We start from the raw sequence: 23,089 nt of genomic DNA, 5'->3' as shown, positions 1-23,089 counted from the left end.
TGTACAGAATTGACACTATTGACTGTGCATCCATCACCGACTGTACAAGTCACATGATATGTGGTGATTCATGCTGGGAATAAGATAATATGTCAGCAAATAAACCTGGAATACAAACTAAAGGAAAAAATATTATACAAAGAAAATATAGTAAAGAAAACAAAAAATCTGGAATACACCAATGTGATAATTAGACATATATGTATACAGGACAAATCAAAAAGAAATAATAACTCGTCGTGTAAACTTTTACAGATAAGAAAAATCTGTAGCTGCCTTTATATACGTAATGTATGTATCAATACTGAACATACCATCATCAAAGAATATTAAAAACTGTTTTAAAAAGTTACCACACAAACACATGAGAATTGTATTACATAAATTACAACATTTGTTAAATTTAAATTTAATTTGTTCAATTCAATTAAACCATGCAAGAAAACATTAGAGAAACTAAACTTTTGATATGGTAAAAGTTCTGTACTCTTACTAACCTTCTTGATCGTTGGATCAGGTTCACCTTTCAGTGCCGCTAATTCTTTCTTCATTGCCAGCAGCTTGTCTACCTCCGGTTGCCACTCTGACTTGGGCTTGCCTCCTTGCTTCAATACCCGCACTTTCTCTCCCTGAAACAGTGCAAAATTTTAAATAAGTTAAATTGTTATGTTTTTAAATGTCATTAGAGATTAAAAGAAATGGAAACGCAGTTTGACTGTAGTAAATTTAAAAATAATGAAAACGTAATTACAGAGAATAAGATAATAAATATTTATAAATTTTCATTATTATCATTTATATTAGTTTCTATAATTTGGTCAGTATAATTTTCACTACAATCTCGTAATTCCGAAGTAATTACTTCATTTCCATTGTTATTATATTCTAGGAAAAGAAATTATTGGTTTTATAATAACGGAAATGAGATATGAAATTCTGGAATAAAATCTTGCTAAATATCTTGTAAACACAGCATCTATTGTTGTTCCATATCTTTTGTACTTGTGTTTTTACCATTTGACATTGTTAAATTTAGCTTATCTTTTAAAAAGTTAATTAATGGTTATGACGTTTCTTCATCAAAATTTGTATTAAAATCTGTTTTACGTAATTTATTTATTAAGTGAATTTATGGCAGGGCTCAATGTAAGTCAGTAAAGGTTTTAATTACAATTAATAGAATGACTAACTTTCTTCCAGGATGAAATAACACTATAGGTTTGTTAGCTAAAAAAGATCTAATCTATTTATTTTTAATACTTCTTCAAATCTCATCAGGACGAAACTAGTAGTGAACTGGAATATGAATTAATATTAACGTGCTGAAATTTAATTTTGAATGCTATTAAATGATGCAGTAAGTCAATCAATTTTATGTTAGGATTTATTAATGAATAAATTAGTAGTTGATAGATTTATTCAAACCAGTACTACCATACAGGGAGGCGTAAGACAGTTAAAAGAAGAAAAAAATAACAGCAAGACGTAGTACAATAGTTTTTTGTCCATGATGTTGGTATTACTAAATGTTGGTAATTATGCCTTTTTAAGTTGGCAATACAATGCAATGAAACACACAACAATCCAACTAGTGAGTTCATCTGTGACACGTGTTTTAAAGCTGTAGTCCCTGAATTATAATTTTTCTAATAGAATTTTTGTTAAACATTAGTCATAATGTTAACGAAAGAAGAAAGGATTTTCGGGTTAAAAACATTTCATAAAAGTGGTGCTACTGCAGTTGTTAATGAATGGGGAATACACTTTAGATCAAAACCACCGTCTAGACAAACAGTCTACGACATACGAGATAGATTTGAACAACATGGATCTGTTATGGATGCACCAAGGTCTGGCCACCCAACAACAGTCTCAACTGATGACAATTTATTGCGGGTATGTTTAGCTGTAACCAAAAGTCCTCTAAAATCGACCAGACAATTAGCGTCTGAGCTGGATTTATCACGAAGGTCAGTGCAAAGAATGTTACACAAACAGAATTATAAATCTACATTCCACGTTTATTACATGGGTTACTTGAAGATGATCCAGATCAACGACTTCAGTTTTGTGGATTGATGCTTAACCAACACAAACATGATCCTAGCCTTTTTAATAAAATTATTTGGTCTGACGAGGCCAATTTTAAGTTAAGCGGACAAGTTAATAGACATAACTGTACTTATTGACAGTATACTGACAATCAAAGTCTTTTGTTAGAGCAACAGCTGAATCAACCTGGTGTGAGTGTCTGGGGTGCATTTGGCGTACTTGGACCATATTTTTTTTGAAGGAACAGTGACAGGAGATAAATATTTGGATATGCTTCAGAATTACACGGTACCAGGATTCATGACGTTTGCAAAAAACTTTCAAGAACTTTACTTTCAACACGATGGTGCTCCACCACATTACGCCACTGCCGTTCGCGATTATTTAAACAAACATTTCTAAAGAAAAGTTATTGGTCGAAGGGCAGATATTGACATGCCCCCACGTTCACCAGATATCACACCAATGGATTTTTTCCTATTGGGAGTAGTCAAGGACTCTATTCCTAATTCCATTTAAATTTTGACTTTGTTTATTCTCGAAAGCCTCATACTATTGACGAACTGAAAGACTACATACATGACGCATTTTATGATTTGGACAATGATCCCACACTATGCCGTAGAGTATGTAACAGTATTCCAGAAAGACTTCAAAGATGTATTAATGAAGACGGAAAACAATTTGAATATAAAAAATAATTGTAAGTATTGTTTGTAATAAAAAATAATTTCAAATAAATCTAGTCTTGTTTTAACCAATTGTCCAGTGACTTTTTGCTGTATATTTTAGTCTTTTTACAATGATGTTTGGTGTTGAAAGTTTTTAGTGTGTTAAGTCAACATAGCTAAAAACTAGCTATGTTAACATAACATAGCTAAAAGTCAACATAGCTCTGCCATACTAATAGCAGAGTATGAATTGATTTTTTTAATTTTTACAGCTTTTAAATTGGAGCTTAAGTAATCAAACCTGAAAAATTCCATAACCAAGGAAAGTCTGCAGAAGCAGGGATATGTCCAGACGATGTGATAGTTCGGACAACATTTATGTTAATAATAATATGAGTAAACTGATCAAACAGTTAGAAAATAAATCACTGTAAAATACTTACTTACAGATTATAGAAATGTCCTTATCATATATAATGTTGTAAGTTAATGGGGTTTATATTTCCTTTTTAATCTCTCCTGACAGATTTTTCATTAACGTCAAATTTTGTTAGATCAGATCAGATGTTTATATAATGGTTTGTTTACGTTTTAGTAAAGCTGTCATTCAACTTTGAAAGCATGTGGAAAACATAAACATGCACGACACAAAACAAAAATTTTGTTCCCATGCAAAACATACATCCATAGCCTGCCAAAAGAAGTAGTCACTTCAACAAGGAGCACCAGTAACCTCTCACTAGCACGCTTGGATAGCCACTGAACAGAGAAACGCCCTGACATCCAAATAATAGCCGTGATAGTACCACCCCTAGCGGCCATAGAACGAACAAGCATGACGTTACATTCCGTGACGCGAAACAAAAGTTTTTCGCTGTGCAAAACATACATCCATAGCCTGCCAAAAGAAGTAGTCACTTTAAAAATATATTTAAAAGTTCATACTGTTAGGAACGGATTTTTCTTAATCTACAACTTGTTTTATACAATATGCAACAATGGGTCAAAGCCCAGAATGCAGGTAGAGTTGCTCATGACTCAAAAAGATAATTTTTAAGTCATATACTGATGTGCAGAGTTTCTTTTTTAATTCTTAAAAAAATAAATTTATCATGGGTATTGTAGACAAAACACTGGTTATCTAAATTGTGACTATCCAGTTTTCGACCCAATTACTTTTCTTTAAGGAAATTTAAAAAAACAAACAAACAAATTTTCCTCATAACATAAATTTTACACCATCACATAATAATTTCCTGCAGTTTAAATTAGATCGGTGTAGACTGTTCTGAGGACAGATATTTGTAGTGCAGAAACCTGTCAAATATTATTACACATAAAATGAAAATTTATTTTTCATCCACACAGAGAATTATTTGACCGTAAACTCTGATATATACGAATTGTTGCATATCTAGACTGGCCAACTGTTAATTTATCCAAAGATAACTGAACCAAATATAAGTTACCTGTGTGGCAATCTCCTCTTCCAAAGTCTGTATTTTCCCATTAGGTGATGGAACAGTTTCCTATTTAAAGAAAACATACAATAATAAGTAAAAATTGGGTTATTAGTTATTTATTCATATTGCACTATAATCTTAACAATGCTTATTGTATACAACATTTTAACAATTTCACTGAATAAATTTAATCACGCTATTTATGAACACCCTTTCTCTATCTACACCCCTAAAAAAATACAATGCAACCAAAATTTGAATACTTCAAAAATATAACTGATTGATAACAAAGCCTGTAAACTTCCTATACACTGAGTACATTTCACTTGAAAAAATTAAGGATTTTGTAGAACTATGTAATTGTGAAAATATTTTTAGGATTTTTTTTGTGCTTTACATTTTGTTATATTTCATTATTATAAAGAAGTATATATAACATTTTATTAATATTGGCAAAAATAGAAAACAACAAAATGTTGTACAATTTTGAGGTAGCACAATAGTTTATGAGCAACTACTGCTATATTTTCAAAAAAAAAAAACTAAAATCACTATAAAGCATGATAAATTACAACTATGGTTCATAATGTACTAAAATGTTATGCCAAGTTTTTTATAAAATCTTAAAGTAGACCTAGACCTGCAGAATATCATACAAATGTAAATACTATTTATAGAAATGAATTATACTATAATTATAAATCATTATGAATTGTGAATAATAAATCATACTGAATTATAGTTATTACTCTGGAGCTAAATGAATGATAGTTTCAGGACCAACTATGAACAACAATTGTTTCAACAGAACAATGGTTTTGCCAGCATAAATAAATCCATTTATAACCATTTTATTTGAAGACCATCTACACAAACTAAATACATTATCACCACACTTTATAACACTAACTTTAACATACACTAACACAAGATGATGATTACACATAAATCACACAACACTTGGCACAAACTCGGCTAGCCTAAGATGTATAAATTGGCTACAGACAACTCTGCCATTGTGTCAGAGAACTGTTTATAAAATCAGTTAGTTGTGGACATGAAACCTGTGTAATCTGTGGAGCATTAAATTACTTATTTACTATTCTAATTGGTACGATATATTTTTCCACTACAACATATTATTTTCTTTCTTTTTTTGAAATAAATAACTGATCAAATAAATAATTTTTCTAAGACATCTCACTATAGAAATTACCGCTTGTATTGTAAGGGTTTTACAGAAACATTTACGGTACACAAACTTGATCTCCAAATAAAATAGCAGACCCACTGGAAGGAAAGTTATTTACTACTGCAAATGATACTGTTTAACAACCAGTTTTCTGTCAAACAGGTAAATAGCTATAACTGATTGAAAATTACATATTTTGTGTTACATTGTCTTTATCAGAGCACGGTTTTCATAAGTTTGGAAAACTATTTACTACGGTCATTATATCACATCTACAGGCAGGAAATATAGATTAGAATCTCCTAAATTGATTGGTACCATATCCAATGTGATACCATGTAAACTAACAATGCAAATAAATAAATTAGAGACGTCTCAGACATCTTTCCCATACTTACAGGGTTAAATGTTGTTATTTTATACTTAAATTTATTTCTCATTATATTTTCTGGATTTTTACTATAATGTAAAAAATTGATTTTTTATTATTACAAATATATGTTGAAGTAAAATTAGGTATTAAAGATAAATAAAACATAACCTCTGTTTTTTTTTAAAGTTACTGTACAAAAACAGCAGTATTTCACAATATTTTTTTGTTATGAGTCCGTCTGTATAACAATAAATATTATGTTGTTATAAGAAATTATAAGAGTTTTAAGCAACACTTTTAGTGCCATAGCATTATGCAGTGTTCTCTGTACATGTGTTTGAGTAATACCTTTGACTGTATTTGTTACATAGGAGACAAATTATTCATACAGATGTGGTGTGCTGAGGTATGGGGGATTATTTAAACTTTAGTATACATATATAGTGAAATTAAAAACTAAAATATTTATTTACCTTTAAAGTGGCAAGTTTCATGCCTTCCAACTGTTTTTTTCATTTCCAATAAGACAGCTACGTGAGGCTGCCACTCATCCTTGGCTGCCCCTCCTTCCTTCATTGTCCTTACAAGATCAGCCTACAGAAAAATATGTACGATCGAGACAACAATTAAACTGTAAACTACTGGTAAGGCAATGTTTGTCCCACATACAACAATGAGCTTATAAATGACACAATACAAACAATAAAATATTAAACATGAATAAGTCATACTGTTAGAGCAGAATTTATGTTGAAGTGTGTGTTGTGTAACTGGTTGTTTCACTTGTCAAGCCAGAATATTTATAATTGATCACCGAGATATAAAATTTATTCCAGTTTAATGTTATCTCTGGAATGGTTTGGTGTATTGTAAGGTGTCAAAATCTTGAACTGTATTTAAATTTCATTAAAAAAAATTAAATAAATATTTGAATTATTGTTACATGATATATGGGTAGTATCGTCTCAATCTATTTCAACACCTAGTAGCTGAGATTAGTTTAGGAAATTTGGAACCGAATGAAGTTCTGATAATTGATTACAAATTTTTATTCTATTATCAGCACATGTGTAAGGCTAAAAAATAACCTGTTAATAATCTGAATTTTAAGTTCTTTAAATATGTTTTACCATGATTACCTGAAGGTTTAAAGTGTTTTTGTTTATAATTAGTGTGGCTAGTTGATTATTTACACAGCATTTACAATATGAGGTTTAACTATTTTATTAACAAGTAAGAGGTTGCACCTGTGGCAGTTTGCCGCAATTTTTTAAAATTCTTTAGTATTATTATGATTAACAAGATCCTTAGGAACTCGTCTTATTTTCTCTTATGTATTTTTCCACAAGGCCTTGACATCTGTTTGTCTTTTTTCTCACTCTTTTCAAAATAACTAAAATTTTGTTGCACCCTGCACCCAATTTGGCAATATTTCTTTATACAAACAGTCAAATTTATAAATACAATCACTGACTTATAATAAATTCAAGTTCCATTTTACATGTTGTTATTTTATTAGACACACTTTCTTTTGAAGTACAAACAAACTTTTATTTACATGCTTAAAAAAGTACAAGCTGCAATTTCCTTAATATACAACCTTCAGCGTGGTTCACTTTTTAACACATTTTATGTGATAATTTACAAATAATACAACTTAGAACTTTAAAAGCATGCAATACTCAATTTATGCTTTAATACATGATTTCTGGTACATCTACTATGTATTAGTGGCTAGTTTTTATATTAGTTAATTATCAAAATTACACTGTCAATTGGTCTTTTCAGACAACATAATAATCAGCAACATATCACCGGCTGGTCTCCAAAGGATTAAAAATAAAACGTTATGACGACCAGTATATCTTATTAAATGTGACTTTATATTTACTACACTAGTGTGAGATCATTTTGTAAATATGATGAATGTTTTTATGTATTTACAAAATAATAATATCTAAACATCTAATTGCAGTTTGAAGATGATCTAAGGGCAAAATTGAAAGAAATTATAACTATAGAATCCAGAGCTAAAAATAATTGTTACTAATAAAGTATTAAAATTCAAATAAAAATTACCTGTTTTTTCACAGCTGCTTCCATCTTGTCCAGAGAATCAATGGTTGGGTCCACTGCGGGTATTTTCACAGAAGGTGGTGTCTGCTGTCGCCCTGCAAACCTTTTTTTGAGTTTGTCCACTGTAGAAGGCTCTATCTTGGCAAACAGTGGGACTGGCTGTAAAGCATAATGATCAGTATCATACACAGCTGGTTGTAACTATTTAAATAGCAACCAACTGAGGGTTAAAAGTATTTTCATTAACACATTTCTATCATATAATCTAATATACTGTTTAGGAGTATTCAACATAAGTTAAGATATTATGATACATATTCCATAATTTCTTATGAACATGATGCTACTAAATGGTTAAATGCTTCTGATTATTACAGTGAGAACCTCAACTGTTGTAAATTATAGTTAAAAAAATTAAAAAGAAGGAACTGTAAATAATAAAATACAGTTCACATTTATCTGTGTATAGGCCTAGATCCCTATCAACATCCAAAGTTATTATAACAGTTTATACATTACACAGTTTAGATGACATAAAGGATGTTCAGAAAGTAACTTCTGTTGTTGCTCAGCATAAAGACCACCACCATTTTCAAATCATTACGTACAGTAGTTCAGTGATGAGTCAGAGTTCAAACGGAGCGGACGTATCGCAGTGCGGATCTCTTATCTGTGTTCCCTTGTATTAGTGGCTATCGTTACTTATCCTCGTGTCCCGCGCTATATTATACTGTCAGTGACAATCTGAGACTTTTTCTTATATATTTATTAAATATGTCTAACTGTCAAGTGTGCTTGTCTAGTTTCAAAAAAAGTCAAACAAAATTAACGTGCAGTGACTGTGCAAAATTATTTCACGCAAAATGTGTTAAAATGGCCCAAGCGGATTTGGCTTATTTGGAGGAGCAAAACGCCGTTTGGAGGTGCGATCCGTGCGGCCAAGCGCGGCGGAAGAGTATGAGACTGGAAACTAGTGCGCAAGAAGGTACGATAACGCTAGAGGACATTATGAAGGCGCTGAATGAAATACGAGATGAGCAAAGGAAAAATGTAAGTGATTTTAATGAGTCTTACGGTTTACTGCATAGTAAACTTGAAGAGAACACTGAAACTTTGCAGATCGGGATTGGAAAAATTGAAACATTTGTAAAAGTGATTGATGAGCTAAAATCGGAAAATAAAGTTTTAAAAGAAAAGGTACTTAATCTGGAAAAAAAGGTAGACGACTTAGAGCAGTATTCGCGGAGGAATTGTGTTGAGCTGCAAGGTATTCCTGAAGCTAATAATGAATCGGTAGTGCAAATTGTGAAAGACGTCGGGAAGGCCTTAAATGTAAACATTGCTGATGACATGATAGACGTGTGTCATCGCGTCGGCAGTAAGGACAATCCATCTCGACCACGCGCGGCATTATTGTTAAATTCGTTCGCCGTACCGATAAAGAACTTTTAATAAATAAAAGACGAGAGAAAAGGCAAGATTTTTCTACGAGGCATATTGGACTTGCAGTGGATAAACCGATATTTGTGAACGAGTCTCTATCTCCATCTAGAAGACGACTCCTTGGACAGGCTCGAGAGGTGAAGAAGACACGCAATATTAAATATCTGTGGCTTCGAGGCGGCAACATCCTCATGCGCGTCAGCGACGGCTCGCCGGCGATCGAGATCAAATCTGCAGCCGACTTGGAAAATCTGTAAACTGTTCTGACGACAAAAGTGTTTTTTATCTTCGGAAAATGGCTGGTATAATTAGGCTACATTTTGAGTTTAGCATAGTATGTATCTTTTATTTTTGTAATTTTAGCAAATTAAAACACTCATATGGTATAAATATTTTATTGTTGCTTCAAACGATTTTCATAAGAATGTAGTAGAAGATAATTGTATTTATGTGTTTTTGTAAATTATAGGAAATTTGTAATATGGAAGGAAATAGTTGTTATATAATACACCAAAATATTCGTAGCTTGCGAAAAAATTTTGATCGTTTTGTAGCTGAGCTGAGCGTAATGGACGAGTATCCAGAAATAATAATTTTAAGTGAAATTTGGATTAGCAAGGATGAAGCCATGTTTTATAGGATACCTAATTATGACTTGATTGTATGTACAAATGAAAGATATCGTTCTGGTGGGGTAGCGGTTTATAAGAAGAATTCTGTAATTATTACATACAGTGAACAGTTAAAATTAAAATCAGCTGATATTTTAATGCTACAAGTTTGTTTTTCGGGCCACGATTTTATTTTATTTACTGTTTATCGTTTACATAGTTGTACAATTCAATACTTTATTAATGAATTTAATACATGTTTAAACAAAAACGATAAATCTGTAAAAAACTGTATTGTGATGGGTGATATAAATATTGATTTATTAAAGACAGATGATAATGATGTGGACAACTATAAATTAATGATGGCTGGTTATGGGTTTGAAGCACTTGTAACTCAACCGACAAGAGTAACTGCTACGACACGATCGTGTATCGATCATGTCTACTTGAGGATGTCATGTAGAGACAAGCGACCGTGTGCGGTGGAGGCGGCTGTGGTGGAGGCCGATGTGACCGACCACTACATGACGTCGTTGCGGCTACGTTTGGCCGGGCGCCCCGCAGCCGAGCCCGCCGCTGCTACTTGTACTGTTATAAGTTACGATAAGCTGGACGGTATGTTGACTAATATGGACTGGACTGACATCTATAGGCAGAATAACGCTTCTGTGGCGTATGATTTATTTGAAATTAAAATACAATCTTGCATTGAACAATGTAAAGAAGTATATAAATTAAATAATAGAAATCGCAAATTAAAGCCTTGGATGAATGATTACATTTGTAATCAAATAAGAAAAAGAAATTGGTTGTATAAAAAAGTAAAACATAGGTCGTTAAATGATAGATTTAGGTTATATTATAATTCTTTTAGGAACAGCTTGAAGCAAAAAATTGAGTTAGCTAAATCAAACTATTATAGAAATAAACTGGAGAACAATATTGGTAATCATAAAGCTACTTGGAATACCATTAAGAATATGACTGGTCAGAACATAAAGAATGATATATTTTGTTTAAAAATTAATAATACAATGATTTCAGACCCAGAAATAGTTGCTGACGAATTTAATGATTTCTTTCTGTCGGTAGCTGATCGCATAATAGAGGATAACTCAATTCCGAATGGTTTGGAGAACTGCCAATACAAAAATAATTTTGTCCTAGTTCAAGAGAGGTCATCAATGTTGTTAGGACCGGTGTGTTGTGATGACATTGTGAGAATAGTTAAGTCTCTGAAAAATGGAAAAATCGCCTGGGATTGATGGTTTGAACTCTTTTTTAGTTAAGCATATCTGCTCAAGGATAGCTGAAGTCTTTACGTTTATTATCAATTTAAGTTTTAGCACGGGAATTTTCCCTGAGAGTCTTAAAAGGGCTGTTGTAATACCAATTTATAAAGGTAATTCGCCCAACATTTGTTCAAATTTCCGCCCGATCTCATTGATTTCAACATTTTCCAAAATAATAGAAAAAGTAATGAAAGAAAAACTTATTAGCTTTTTAAATAGAATAGATTTTTTTAGCAATAATCAGTATGGGTTTAGAGTGGGAATGAATACAGAACGGGCTCTTTTAGACTTTGTTAGCAAATTAAATGAAGGTATTAATAGTGGTAAGTGTGTGAGTGGACTTTTTCTAGATATACAGAAGGCATTTGATACAGTCAACCATGCCATTTTATTAGAGAAATTATATAATTGTGGGGTTCGTGGGGTAGCTCATGCTTGGTTTTCCAGCTACTTACAAAACAGAAGGCAATGTGTTAAAATCAAGGGTGTTTTGAGTAAAATGGGTGTAGTCAGGCACGGAGTCCCCCAGGGATCGGTCCTTGGGAGCAACTTTGTTCCTTGTATATATCAATGATCTTTGTAATTCTTCATTAAATGGCCAAATCACCGCATTCGCGGATGACACGGCCCTCTGCTATTTAAGTGAGACGTGGGAAGAATCAGAAAGAAAAATTTTAACCGACCTGGAAGCTTTAAAATGGTGGTTTTACAGGAATAAATTAGTTCTCAACACACAAAAAACTAACTGCATTAATTTTAATTTAAGGGGGTTCATTGAATTTAATAATAAAATTATATATAAATGTTTAGATTGTTTAAATACGATTAATACCTGTGTAAATTGTTCAGAAATCAGTCCAACCAGAGAAGTAAAATATTTGGGTGTAATCCTAGATAGCGAATTGAGCTGGAAAACGCATATAATTAAACTAAAATCAAAACTCATAACAGGAATTAGACTTTTTTATCACTTGCGGGACGTATGCCCAATCCAAACTCTTCGTTGTTTATATTTTGCCTTAGTAAATAGTAGATTAGAATACGCTATAATTTCTTGGGGTGGAACGTATAGATCTACAATAAAACCTGTGGAAAACATTCAAAAATGGTATGTTAAATTAATTCTAAAGAGAAGATTAAGAGAACCATCTCATCCGTGTTTTGTTAGTATGAATATTTTGCCGTTACGTTGTATTTATATATTTAAGGTTTTAAAAGCTTTTTATTTAATTAGTGGAAATTTACCATCAAATGTTAACTTTTTTAGACAAGGTCTTAGAAATGCTAGCAATTTTAGAGTTCCTAAACCTAATGTAACTTTTTATACAAAAACATTTAATTATACAGGACCAAGACTTTTCAATAGGTTGCCGCAAAATATAAAAAATATTGCAAAAGTAAATAAATTCCTTAGAAGTGTTAAAACCTGGCTTTTAAGTATGGACAGAAGCAACGTTGAGTATCTGTTAACTATTATCCAATAGGTAATTTATTATGTTAACCTTTATTATTTGTTATTTTGGTTTGGCGGTTTGTAGAGATGTTTAAACATATATTTTCTTTACAATAAGTATATTCTGTTTATTTTTAATTTCACGAAGGGTAAGTTTGAGTTTTTGTTAATTCTGTTTGCTAAGCCATAAAGATTGTAACAATAAATTAATTTATGGGATTAGAAGATATAGATAGTTATAGTGTCTGCAACCGCAAATGAACTCTTTATTTAAATAAACTTATCTGGTGGAATCCCTCATCAGGCTTTGCCTTTGGGACCCTATTTTCCTAATAAAATTATATTTTATTTGTCATAATAGAATTTTATATATGTTAGTATACATATGTAATACGCATATGATTTTGTGTTGATACTTATATTTGTGTTTTTTAGGAAATAAATCATTTATTCATTTATTCAGTCTGTTATGTAAGACATACTCCTTACATATTCCAGTTATAACCTAAAAATAACAAATTGTAGACTTTATAAGATTTGTACAGACTAAAGATCTCTCTCATCCGATATTTTTTATAAATTGCATTCAGATTATAGCCCAACCATTTCATTGATGGTGAGGTACGTCATACGTAGGATTTTGTCAAACAATCCAATAAAAGTCTGCCAAACTTTGACATCAAGAAATCAAATGAATATGATTTTTGGGATGCAAGGGCAACTTACATGGAGCATGTTATGACCATCACTTCTGAAATTTATAAAACTTTGAAAAGACTAAGAAGAATAGTCCAAAACAAACATCGTAGCCTTCTCACATCTGGCATTATCTTCCAGCACAACAAAAAAAAATAAACTTGGCTAGTTCAGATTTATAATTTTAGAATTCCCTTATAACCCGGACTTGGCTTCTAGTGATTTTATTAACATATATGAAGAAATGGATTGCATTCTGGTATGTTGAAGTTTCATTGGTGGAGCATTGAGTTAAAATTTGTTTTATACTTTTTGTAAATTTGTTTGTAAAACTAAGAATAAATGTTGCATAATACTTTTTCATATATAACTTAAACCAAGAACTGGCAACTAAATTACCCCTATTAGCAGGCCACTTTTTCAGGTTTTACAAGGGTATTTCATAAAAAAATATAAGAAATACTAAAAATTATTAGATGTTGCATTGTCTTATATCATTTTTTTTATTAAAATTTGTATTTATTACCATGCATACTTTTATAAGTAAAATTCTTTTTTTTTATTTGAAACATTTTTATGAATTTCTTTTGTGGTAGTGGGGATGGGGACCATACCTACAGAAGTAGGATATTTGTACTAAATCAAAATTCCAAAATATAAAAACTATTAATACATTTCTCTAGTTTCAGAAAATATATAGTTTAATGTCCTTATTTAATAATTTTTTTATTTTTATATTAATACAACTTGCAACAAAGCACTTTTTTACGAAAATTTACATTACCCTGGTAACATACTAATTTTACAACAGTATTAGCTGTTCCTTACATGGAACAGTATAATATAACATATCAAGAGTTTAGCAATAATACATAATTTATCAATAACAAGTACAAGTACAAAACTATGTAGCATAACTCATCATATTTATGAATCCAGAAAGCATAAATTTTCTCATATGTCAAACTTTATATCTTCAAAGTTGGAAGCAATGTTCAAATTTTCTTCTCATTTGAAAAATAAAATCTTATTTATCCACTAAACGCATTCTGCATTGTGAACACATACACCTATTGTTATAAAAATGTATTTACAAAAATGTACAATTATAAATATAGTTTCGGTTGGGGCACTGAGATCTTACACTGGACCTAATCAGATTCACATCAACCGCTGTCATGGTCTACTGGTTCACTTTGTAACAACTCTCTTATATCACTAGATTGGTCTAAATAGGTCCTATCCATTTAAAATGGATATAATGTTGCATGCATATAAAATAAATAAAAATTGCTAAAATACAAACTTGACACTCCTAACCTAGGCCTACATAGATTACAAAACTTGGGTTATTTTGATACTTTCAAAACATGTTTATACCACTTGACTAAATAATAACTTCAAATAATATAGCAACAAGAAACATAAACTAACTAACTAACCAATACGTGAACAACAATAGAGAAATGATAAGAATGAAAATTAAATATGATATTCTTCTTGTCTCCGACTTCAATCAAAAGTCGAAAAGTACTGAACTTCATACTAATCAATGCATTTATTTCTCCACTATTGAATGCTACCACTACTTTTGTCAAAAAGCATTATAGTTACTTTATAAAGTGGCTTTTTGCCGTGATGTTTGACCGTCACTGCAGTGACGGTCACCAGTTGTTGAGAGAGATAGACCGTCGCTGCAGTGATTATCACTCAATACCTGGGTTAAACCAGTTTTAAATGAATGGACAATTAGAAAAATTAAAATAATAGGAAAAGTCTTCATTCAATTCCTCCCAAATTTGTGCTAAGAGCTAAATACATTATTTACTTATATAAATTTATATTTACTTTTCCTTCCAAAATAAAAACTGAGCCCTTTTATGTCACAAAGTTTTAAAAAATACATATACAAAATAATTTAAATAGATGGATGGTTCACATACTTTTCCAATGCGATGTCCTGGAGCAAGGATTTGGTAGACATGGTCGGACAACACAAACATGTCCTTGGGTGCATTGATCTGAGCAGCCATAACCTCCGCAGTCTGGGGCATGTAGGGCTTCAGCAGGACGGTGAGTAGACATGCAATGTTGCTGGAGACTCCAACACACGTCCTGGCTCTCACCCTGTCAACATTACACTGTATTTATTAATAACTCATGTCCTTGGGTGCATTGATCTGAGCAGCCATAACCTCCGCAATCTGGGGCAAGTAGGAAGAATCAATCCAATCAAGAAAAAAAATGTAAGGTCAAAGACATTTGCCCCTTCTACGCCTCTTTCCATGCTAATGCTCTGTTTTTTGTTATAAATGCCATGCCGCCATGAGACAGGATGTGCCGATATTGATTATTCTCTGGTCTCCACTTAACTGTTATGGAGTGCATAATGTGTTGAGTAGTGTGTCTGTATCACACATTGACAACACACTACATAAAACACACTGTACACACCAGAAATGATGGGGTTGAATAAAATATCAATGCCGTACATTCCAGAGCGTACAGCAACGTCTAAAACAATAAACAGAATAGCGTAGGTTGGAAGGAAGGATGGTCAAACATATTCCGCCTTACATTTTTGTGCTTGATCTCACATTCATATTCAGATTTTATTTGGTTAGGTTTTTTTGTAACAATAATTCGTTTAAGTTCCATAGAGTTAAGATGTGCAAAAAAATGCATTGTTAGTGTTTAGAGTATGAAGGACACTTACTTGTCTTGCTCGGAGCCCTTGATGGCCTGCCAAGGCTCACACACTTGCATGTATTGGTTGGCAAGCCGTGCAACGGTCATAATGCTCATCATACCCTCCCGGAAGCGAGTACGGTCCATTGCTCGGTTGTAGGCCCTCACCTCACGAGTCACGAGTGCCAGAAGAGTCCACTCCTCATCTGTCATCACCATTTCCGGCACTTTGCTCTCAAAGAACTTCTCACAAAACGTAAGAGCTCTGTAGAACACAAATTAAACATCAACAAAATATAAAACTATTATGTAAGACAGTTAAAATTACATTTCTAATCACTTGTTGGAATTTATTGAACTGAACGGGCATTCCAGTCAAATAATAAACATATCAAAATGTTTACTTATTACTGCAAAGATATTAAATCCTTTATGAATTTCACAGAAGTTAGTTGACTACTTTTTCTCAATGCTTTGTTATGACAACACATTTTTGAGAAATTTAAACTTATTAGTAAAGAATTTATATTATCATTGTATGTCAGATCAGGGCCTCAATTTTCTTATCTGAACATTCAATTAACTGTTATTAAAAATATGATACACATTAAATTTTTGTGCACAGTCCAGACCGCCTCACTTAATATAAAATCTCCTTTTAATACAGCGTGAATTTTGTATACGGACTGGAAAATTTATTTTACCCACTCAAAATATTAATCGGTTAAGTTTACAATAATAATACAGTGTTGAAAACCAGTCTGTGACAGTTTACTATTAAAATATGTTTTTAACAACCTACTATTTTTATGTTTATAGTTTTATATGGTTACAATTTAAATTTCAAATTCAATTAAACAATTTATTTTTGCTTTAACCTACTGTTACAAGGGAAAATACTGAATCTAGAAATCAGTTTGACCAAAATTACCTGTTGACGAAATTGCCCAAGTTATTGAGAAGCTCGGAGTTGTTCTTGGTGGCCAGGTCCAGCCAAGAGAAGGACGAGTCCTGACTCTCGGGTCTCACGTACAACAAGTAGAACCGGAAAACATCGGCCGGTATGCCTGTGTCTCTGGCATCATTGCCGAACACTCCCACCCCTCTAGACTTAGAGAACTTGCCATCTTCATAGTTCAGGTACTCTGCAACACATAATGTTTCATTTATTTTACTAGTAGCAATAACATACAGCTTCACAGACATTTTCAAAGGCCTTGCACATGTATGAGTACTTCTGGTTTGAGTGAATTATATTTCTGATGCTAATGAGTTGTGTTTGCCTTGTTGATACGATCAAGAAAATATGTCACAAAGTGTATATTTATAACTATTGTAGTTTAACTCGGTCTCAGTACTTTTTGTGCCTTGTTTACCTAATCAAGTAAATATATAATATATATATACATGCACAGGTCTGAAAAACTACTTCATACGTCATAAAGCATCTACTTTTGGCAATTGTAATTTACTTCCAGTCTATGATAGGTCTGGTTCCACGATTGAGTTTGCTTTGTTGCCCTAATCAAGAAGGTGTATACATAAGCACGTCTGAGAAGCATACTTCTGTCAAAAGACAAATAAGTTGGGTTTTATAGTAAAAGTTAAATAGTAACTTTGTTTTCTATATCTGATAACATTACAGTACTGACCACGCACTGTATATTAAATATTGCTCAAAAATTAAATAAAAGAATGTCTTTATTTAATAGGTGGAGTTAGGGTTATCACACTCTCTCTACCATTTAATCTCATATCATATTCAATAAATTTATTATAGTTTAATACTAGTACAGTAAAATTATTAACTTATACAGTACTTTAAATAAAGAATAACAGAATGGCTTAACTTATTCAAAATTAAATGAACTTAAACTAAAAAAAATTTATATATTAAAATAAATTGAAGAAAACTTAAAATACAAAAGAAAATGTTTGAAATATTTTGCAATATAACAAAAATTATTAATAAAATAACATTATGAATTTCTGTGGATAAAAAGGTAGGTATTTTATGTGAACCTATTCTAAATCCGAGAGAGAGAGAGAGATATATTTTTATAAACAATTTCAGTAACAATTAAAATTATTTTAGACTAGTTGAATTTCTTAGCTTTTCAATTAACACTCTTATTATGTAATGAATAATGGGACTCCTGTCATTTTGAAACCGGTGTTGATTTTATGTTGTTTCCCCGATTAAGAATATTTATATACGTACGTAGGTCTTAAAAGCTTATTTCGGTCAAAAAGTGTACACACCTGTGGTCATTGTAGTTTATTGTTTATTCCAGTCTAAAGTAATTCTGGTGCTACAATTGAGTTCATCTAAAAAGCCTACTTCAGTGAGAAAATAACTAAAGTTTTAAAGTAACTAAGTTTTATGGTATGATATAAAACTTTGGATCTTTATCTTAATTTAATTTACGTTTGTTTTATTTCAACAGAGTAAAAATAGACTTGCTGCAAGAGATCATATTACAAAATAGTTAATGCGTTGAAAATAGCTTAGTGCCATTTCAAATTTTGTTAATCCATTGATAATCGCTTAAAGCCAGTTGAAGGCTTAACAAATGTTTTCTTTAAAATTAAATTTAATGCAAATTGTGCATCCTCATTCTCAAGTCATCCAAAAAATTTGTAATACCAGAACACAGGAATAGGAACAAGCGAGCTTACCTGTTGCACAAACGTGTCGAACATTGGTGTACCCTCTGTCCACGGACATGAGGGTGGCAGGAAACATGATGCTGTGGAAGGGAACATTGTCCTTGGCCATGAACATGGAGTACTCCACCTCAACCTGAGGGTTAGGCTGCCACCACTGCTTCCACTGATCTGTGTAGCACTTGGTCATACTGATGTAGCCTATCGGAGCGTCAAACCACACGTAGAACACCTATTGTACCAAATACTTATCAAACCACTCAAAATAAGGTTTTTCTCCATTTGTTTTGATTTATTAAATTACTATACTTACAGTGAACCTTTCATAGTTGAAACAGACGAATTAACTTATATTGAAAATTAACAGCAAGTACGTGCATCTTTGGTTACATTTGTTAAGTCAGCCACATTTAGTCTAGACTCTTGTTCTAAAGTCTATTATTCATTCAAAGCATGTAATTATTACAGGGTATCTAAAGTAGCTATGTAGAAAATACTGGTTCTGGGGCTCTGACATTCCAGTTTGATAGACCCTAATAGTACAACTGAACTTGTAATATTTATCTCTAGATGATATGATGACTTTCTTAAAAATCTCTTGGGAATCATGGGCATGACTGATATTGTATGTGAAACAGAGTTGTTTATTACACAAACACATTACAATAGCTAAATTAGAAATCTATCTACCACAGACAATATTACCTTTTGCTCAAATCCTGCCAGAGGTACTGGTATTCCCCACTTGAGGTCTCTGGTGATGCACCGAGGCTTCAGTCCTTCCTTCAGCCAGGACTTGGTTATCATTTCAGCATTCTGGGTCCATCCAGAGGAAGTTTGATTCACCCAGGTTTGCAATCTAGGAGCTATCTACACCAAACAAGGAATCAGTAATATAATATTTCTGTGTTGTCGTTAAAAGTTAAGATGGTTAACAAGAACACTGTATCGATGATCTCTCAAGTTATGCTTTTATAGAACTGTTATTCTACAATATTTAACAATTTACAGAAAGTTAGTTTGAGTGTTATAAAAATTAAACACTCACATTTTCTGTTTTTCATATTTTTCTATTTTAGTTTTTTTTTACTTTTGTTGCTATTTTTATTATTTTAGGTTTCTTACTAATGTAATAAATGTTCATCTCCTCCTACTGTTTGAGCTAGATACCAACCATATAATAGTTTTTAGCCACACAGGTAATCAATAGAGTGATTTCTGAACACTCCCATGGTTGAGTGGTCAGGTCATACCTCAATATTAGAAGGGATACTCATTTCTTGGCTCCAGCCAATAGTGAGTCCCATTAGTTCCATTTTAGTTTACATCTGGTTATTTTGTATATTTGCATTTGTTTCATTATTACTGTAGATGCAGCAGGTTCTCTGGTAGTACTGTTGTATTTGATTTTATTTCAGTCATGAGACACACCAAACCCGCAGTACTAAAAGTCAGTTCAGTCAGGGTTAATTGTAGTTAAAATATAGTTTCTGTGCTTCTAGTAATGATCATATGCACCATAAATATCTTGAATATGAGTTTTTATACAGGATTTTCTCACTGTCCAACAGTAATGATAGGAGTTAAGTTCCTAAAACAAAACTAGTTTACACTATACCTAGTGGTCTTTCTCTGTATTTTATTGCTGCTGATAAAGTACTTCCACAAATGTCAGTACCTGAACTTCTTTTGAACTTTTGGAGATAGGTCTTAAAATAACAGTCGAGATCCTAGAGTCCTTCGATACAAAGTTAAGGAATTTATGATTTACAGAGCAGGATATGACAAAGGAAACTCCTTAAATGACATTGGTTATAGTTTGTCTAATTTCCCCAATCTGTTCTCAAGTCTTCAGATTCTGTCAAAGCCTGCACGAAAAGATATTGTTTTAAAGCGAGCAATCGCTGTAAAGGGCCTTCCCTTCCCCCTTAAGGAACTATTAGCAGTGTAATTCCCACTATTAACGATTCAAGTACCCATTGATACGTCCCTTGAACATATGAGACAGAAATTACACTTTATATCTGCTTCATGGTCCGTCCACTGTGAGGAAAGGCCTTTGGGATCTCCAAGTAAAAATCAGCCTTAAGAGCAACAACTGAAGAGGCAAAGCACTTCCACAATGATGAGAGGACCATTTTTAGTTACTTTAAGCTACTTTAACAGTTTCCATAGCAGTCAATTTGTTTTAATTTCTCTTGCCATATATAATATTATTTGTATTAGAATTTTTTGTAATTTGGACTAACCCATCATCCATTTGATTATTATCATTGAATAACTAAGTCTATAAGTTTTAAGAAATACTTCTTTAACATAATCGTAAAAGAACATAAAAATGTAAATCGTGCTTATTACAACAAAACTGAATTCTTAAATTAATAAAAATATACTGAAATTTATGATTATCTGATTTATATTTATAACTACATATTATATTCAATAACAGTTATAACTATTCATGGACTGAAAAAGATCTAACGGTAACAACTTAATGTAACATATACATTCTGTTTCAGATTTTGTGTGAAAATCTCATGTCTCGAGGAAAATCTGAGAGAGCAATATGAATTTGTAACCAACTTACCTTAGGGAGGTCCAGGAATATCTGCTGAGACTGTTGTACAACCGGCGTTTTACTACACACTTTACACCGAGGCTTGATCAGTTCTGTAGCGTTGATCAGTTGGCCACACTTATCGCACTGATCACCTCTTGCGTCCTCATACCCACACTTGGGACAGGTGCCCTCCACGAACCGGTCAGCCAGAAACCTACAGTTCCCATTTGTGTTACAAGTAATACTCTAGTACTAAAATACCACTTTTGATTGTAATTCAACACAATACACATTTTTTTATTGAACTTTAAGGTGTACGAGGTCTGTCCAAAAAGTATCCGACTGCTGACCAGTTGGCGGCCGCAGCATAACCGACCGGCTCGAACCGGTTATTGGAGGGGAGGGGCGAGCCTACTCCTTCCCACATTAGGCATTGAATACGATCCAGTCACTCAGTGAGTCATAGCGCTCTGTTCCGTACAGTACTGCCGTGTGTGTGCGTCACATTTCAATATGACTGAACGTGTTTAGCAGCGCATTTGCATTAAATTTTGCCAAAAACTTGGCCATTCACCATCAGAGACGATTACTATGATACGGAAAGTTTATGGTGACGTGTCTATGGGCGATACACAAAAAAAAGAGTAGTTTAGGCGGTTTAAAAATGGCCGCATATCAGTGGAGAGTGATGACCGACCTGGCAGGCCTTCAACGGCCAGAAACACTGAAAATGTTGAACGTGTTGACATCATGACATCAACAAACTACGACAGCCTTCCTACAGTCCTGACACAGCTCCTTGTGACTTCTGACTATTTCAGAAATTAAAAATTCCTTTGAAACGAAAAAGATTTGACGATGTTGAATAAATAAAACAAAATGCGACAAAGGACCTGTTAGCCATTCCGCAAAATGAATTTAAGGAGTGTTTCCGGAAGTAGGAGGAGCGTTGGAATAAGGTAGTGGCTTGTGGAGGGGAGTACTTTGAAGGAGACCAGATTGCCGTTGCCGCCGAGTAACGTCAGTTCATGCCAGACGTCAAGGTCGGATACTTTTTGGACACACCTCGTATGATGGTGTATTGGAGATTACAGGTATAAATATATTCATGCACACATTTTGACTCCTAATGTTCTAAATCAATTTTACTTCAATGCTTACGTAAACCAATACATGAGTAATTGTTCACCAGTATCAAAACTTGTTCAAAATTATTTGTTCTACCATCTTTGCCTTATCTTCTAGCGGATTTTTATACAACTGTGGCAGCAATCACTACAGTGTTTATCAGTTAGCAGTTATTAATGGTATCAGATACACTAATCTCTTCTGCCATCAAACTAGAATTTAAGGTATCAGTTTGTCCTGTCATGAGTTGGACAGGTCTCAATGTTTACTGCAAGATGGCTTGCATGTCTGGATAAGACGGAACCGTGCAGTCAGAGCACAGTGACCGAGACCTTCACATCTTGTCTGAAATATATAGAACATTTTGTCTTGTTTTATAATTGTTTTAATGGATAATTAATTCGTATTAGGTAGGAGCAGTTAAGGGTTGTGGCTGATTCTATCAGTCAGTGACATTTTCCCAATTTATTTGAACACTGTGTAATTATTAGATTTATTTCTAACAGGTCTTGGTAGGTGATGACGGAGACACTACCGAAAAACTTAATATTAATTTAATGAATAGGGCAAGTAATTCAGGTTGTGTTAGTGTTAAACAGTTAGTTAGTAGTTGCAACAGTGTATCATAATGATGTAGTAATAATAATCAATGCTGGGAGTGATGGTGGGGTGTCAACTGGACAATCGATGCTTGGATGAAACCACAGCATTCTGGGCATCG

General features: G+C 32.7%; 1 protein-coding gene across 1 annotated transcript in view; it reads right to left on the bottom strand.

The window, feature by feature from the left end:
* Positions 1-497: 497 nt before the first annotated feature.
* The window catches only part of LOC124356868 (methionine--tRNA ligase, cytoplasmic-like), a 50,849-nt gene continuing 28,257 nt past the window's right edge, over positions 498-23,089 (bottom strand). Inside the window, 10 exon segments of the mRNA XM_046808143.1 lie at positions 498-629; positions 4,193-4,252; positions 6,225-6,345; positions 7,831-7,986; positions 15,269-15,452; positions 16,042-16,278; positions 16,945-17,158; positions 18,693-18,912; positions 19,386-19,550; positions 21,268-21,454. Of these exon segments, the coding sequence (XP_046664099.1) occupies positions 4,233-4,252; positions 6,225-6,345; positions 7,831-7,986; positions 15,269-15,452; positions 16,042-16,278; positions 16,945-17,158; positions 18,693-18,912; positions 19,386-19,550; positions 21,268-21,454 (1,504 nt within the window). The 3' untranslated portion in view covers positions 498-629; positions 4,193-4,232.

The sequence above is a fragment of the Homalodisca vitripennis genome, chromosome 3, assembly GCF_021130785.1.
Source record: "Homalodisca vitripennis isolate AUS2020 chromosome 3, UT_GWSS_2.1, whole genome shotgun sequence".
In the NCBI taxonomy this organism is placed as follows: domain Eukaryota; kingdom Metazoa; phylum Arthropoda; class Insecta; order Hemiptera; family Cicadellidae; genus Homalodisca; species Homalodisca vitripennis.
This window is presented reverse-complemented; position numbering and strand designations above follow the sequence as displayed.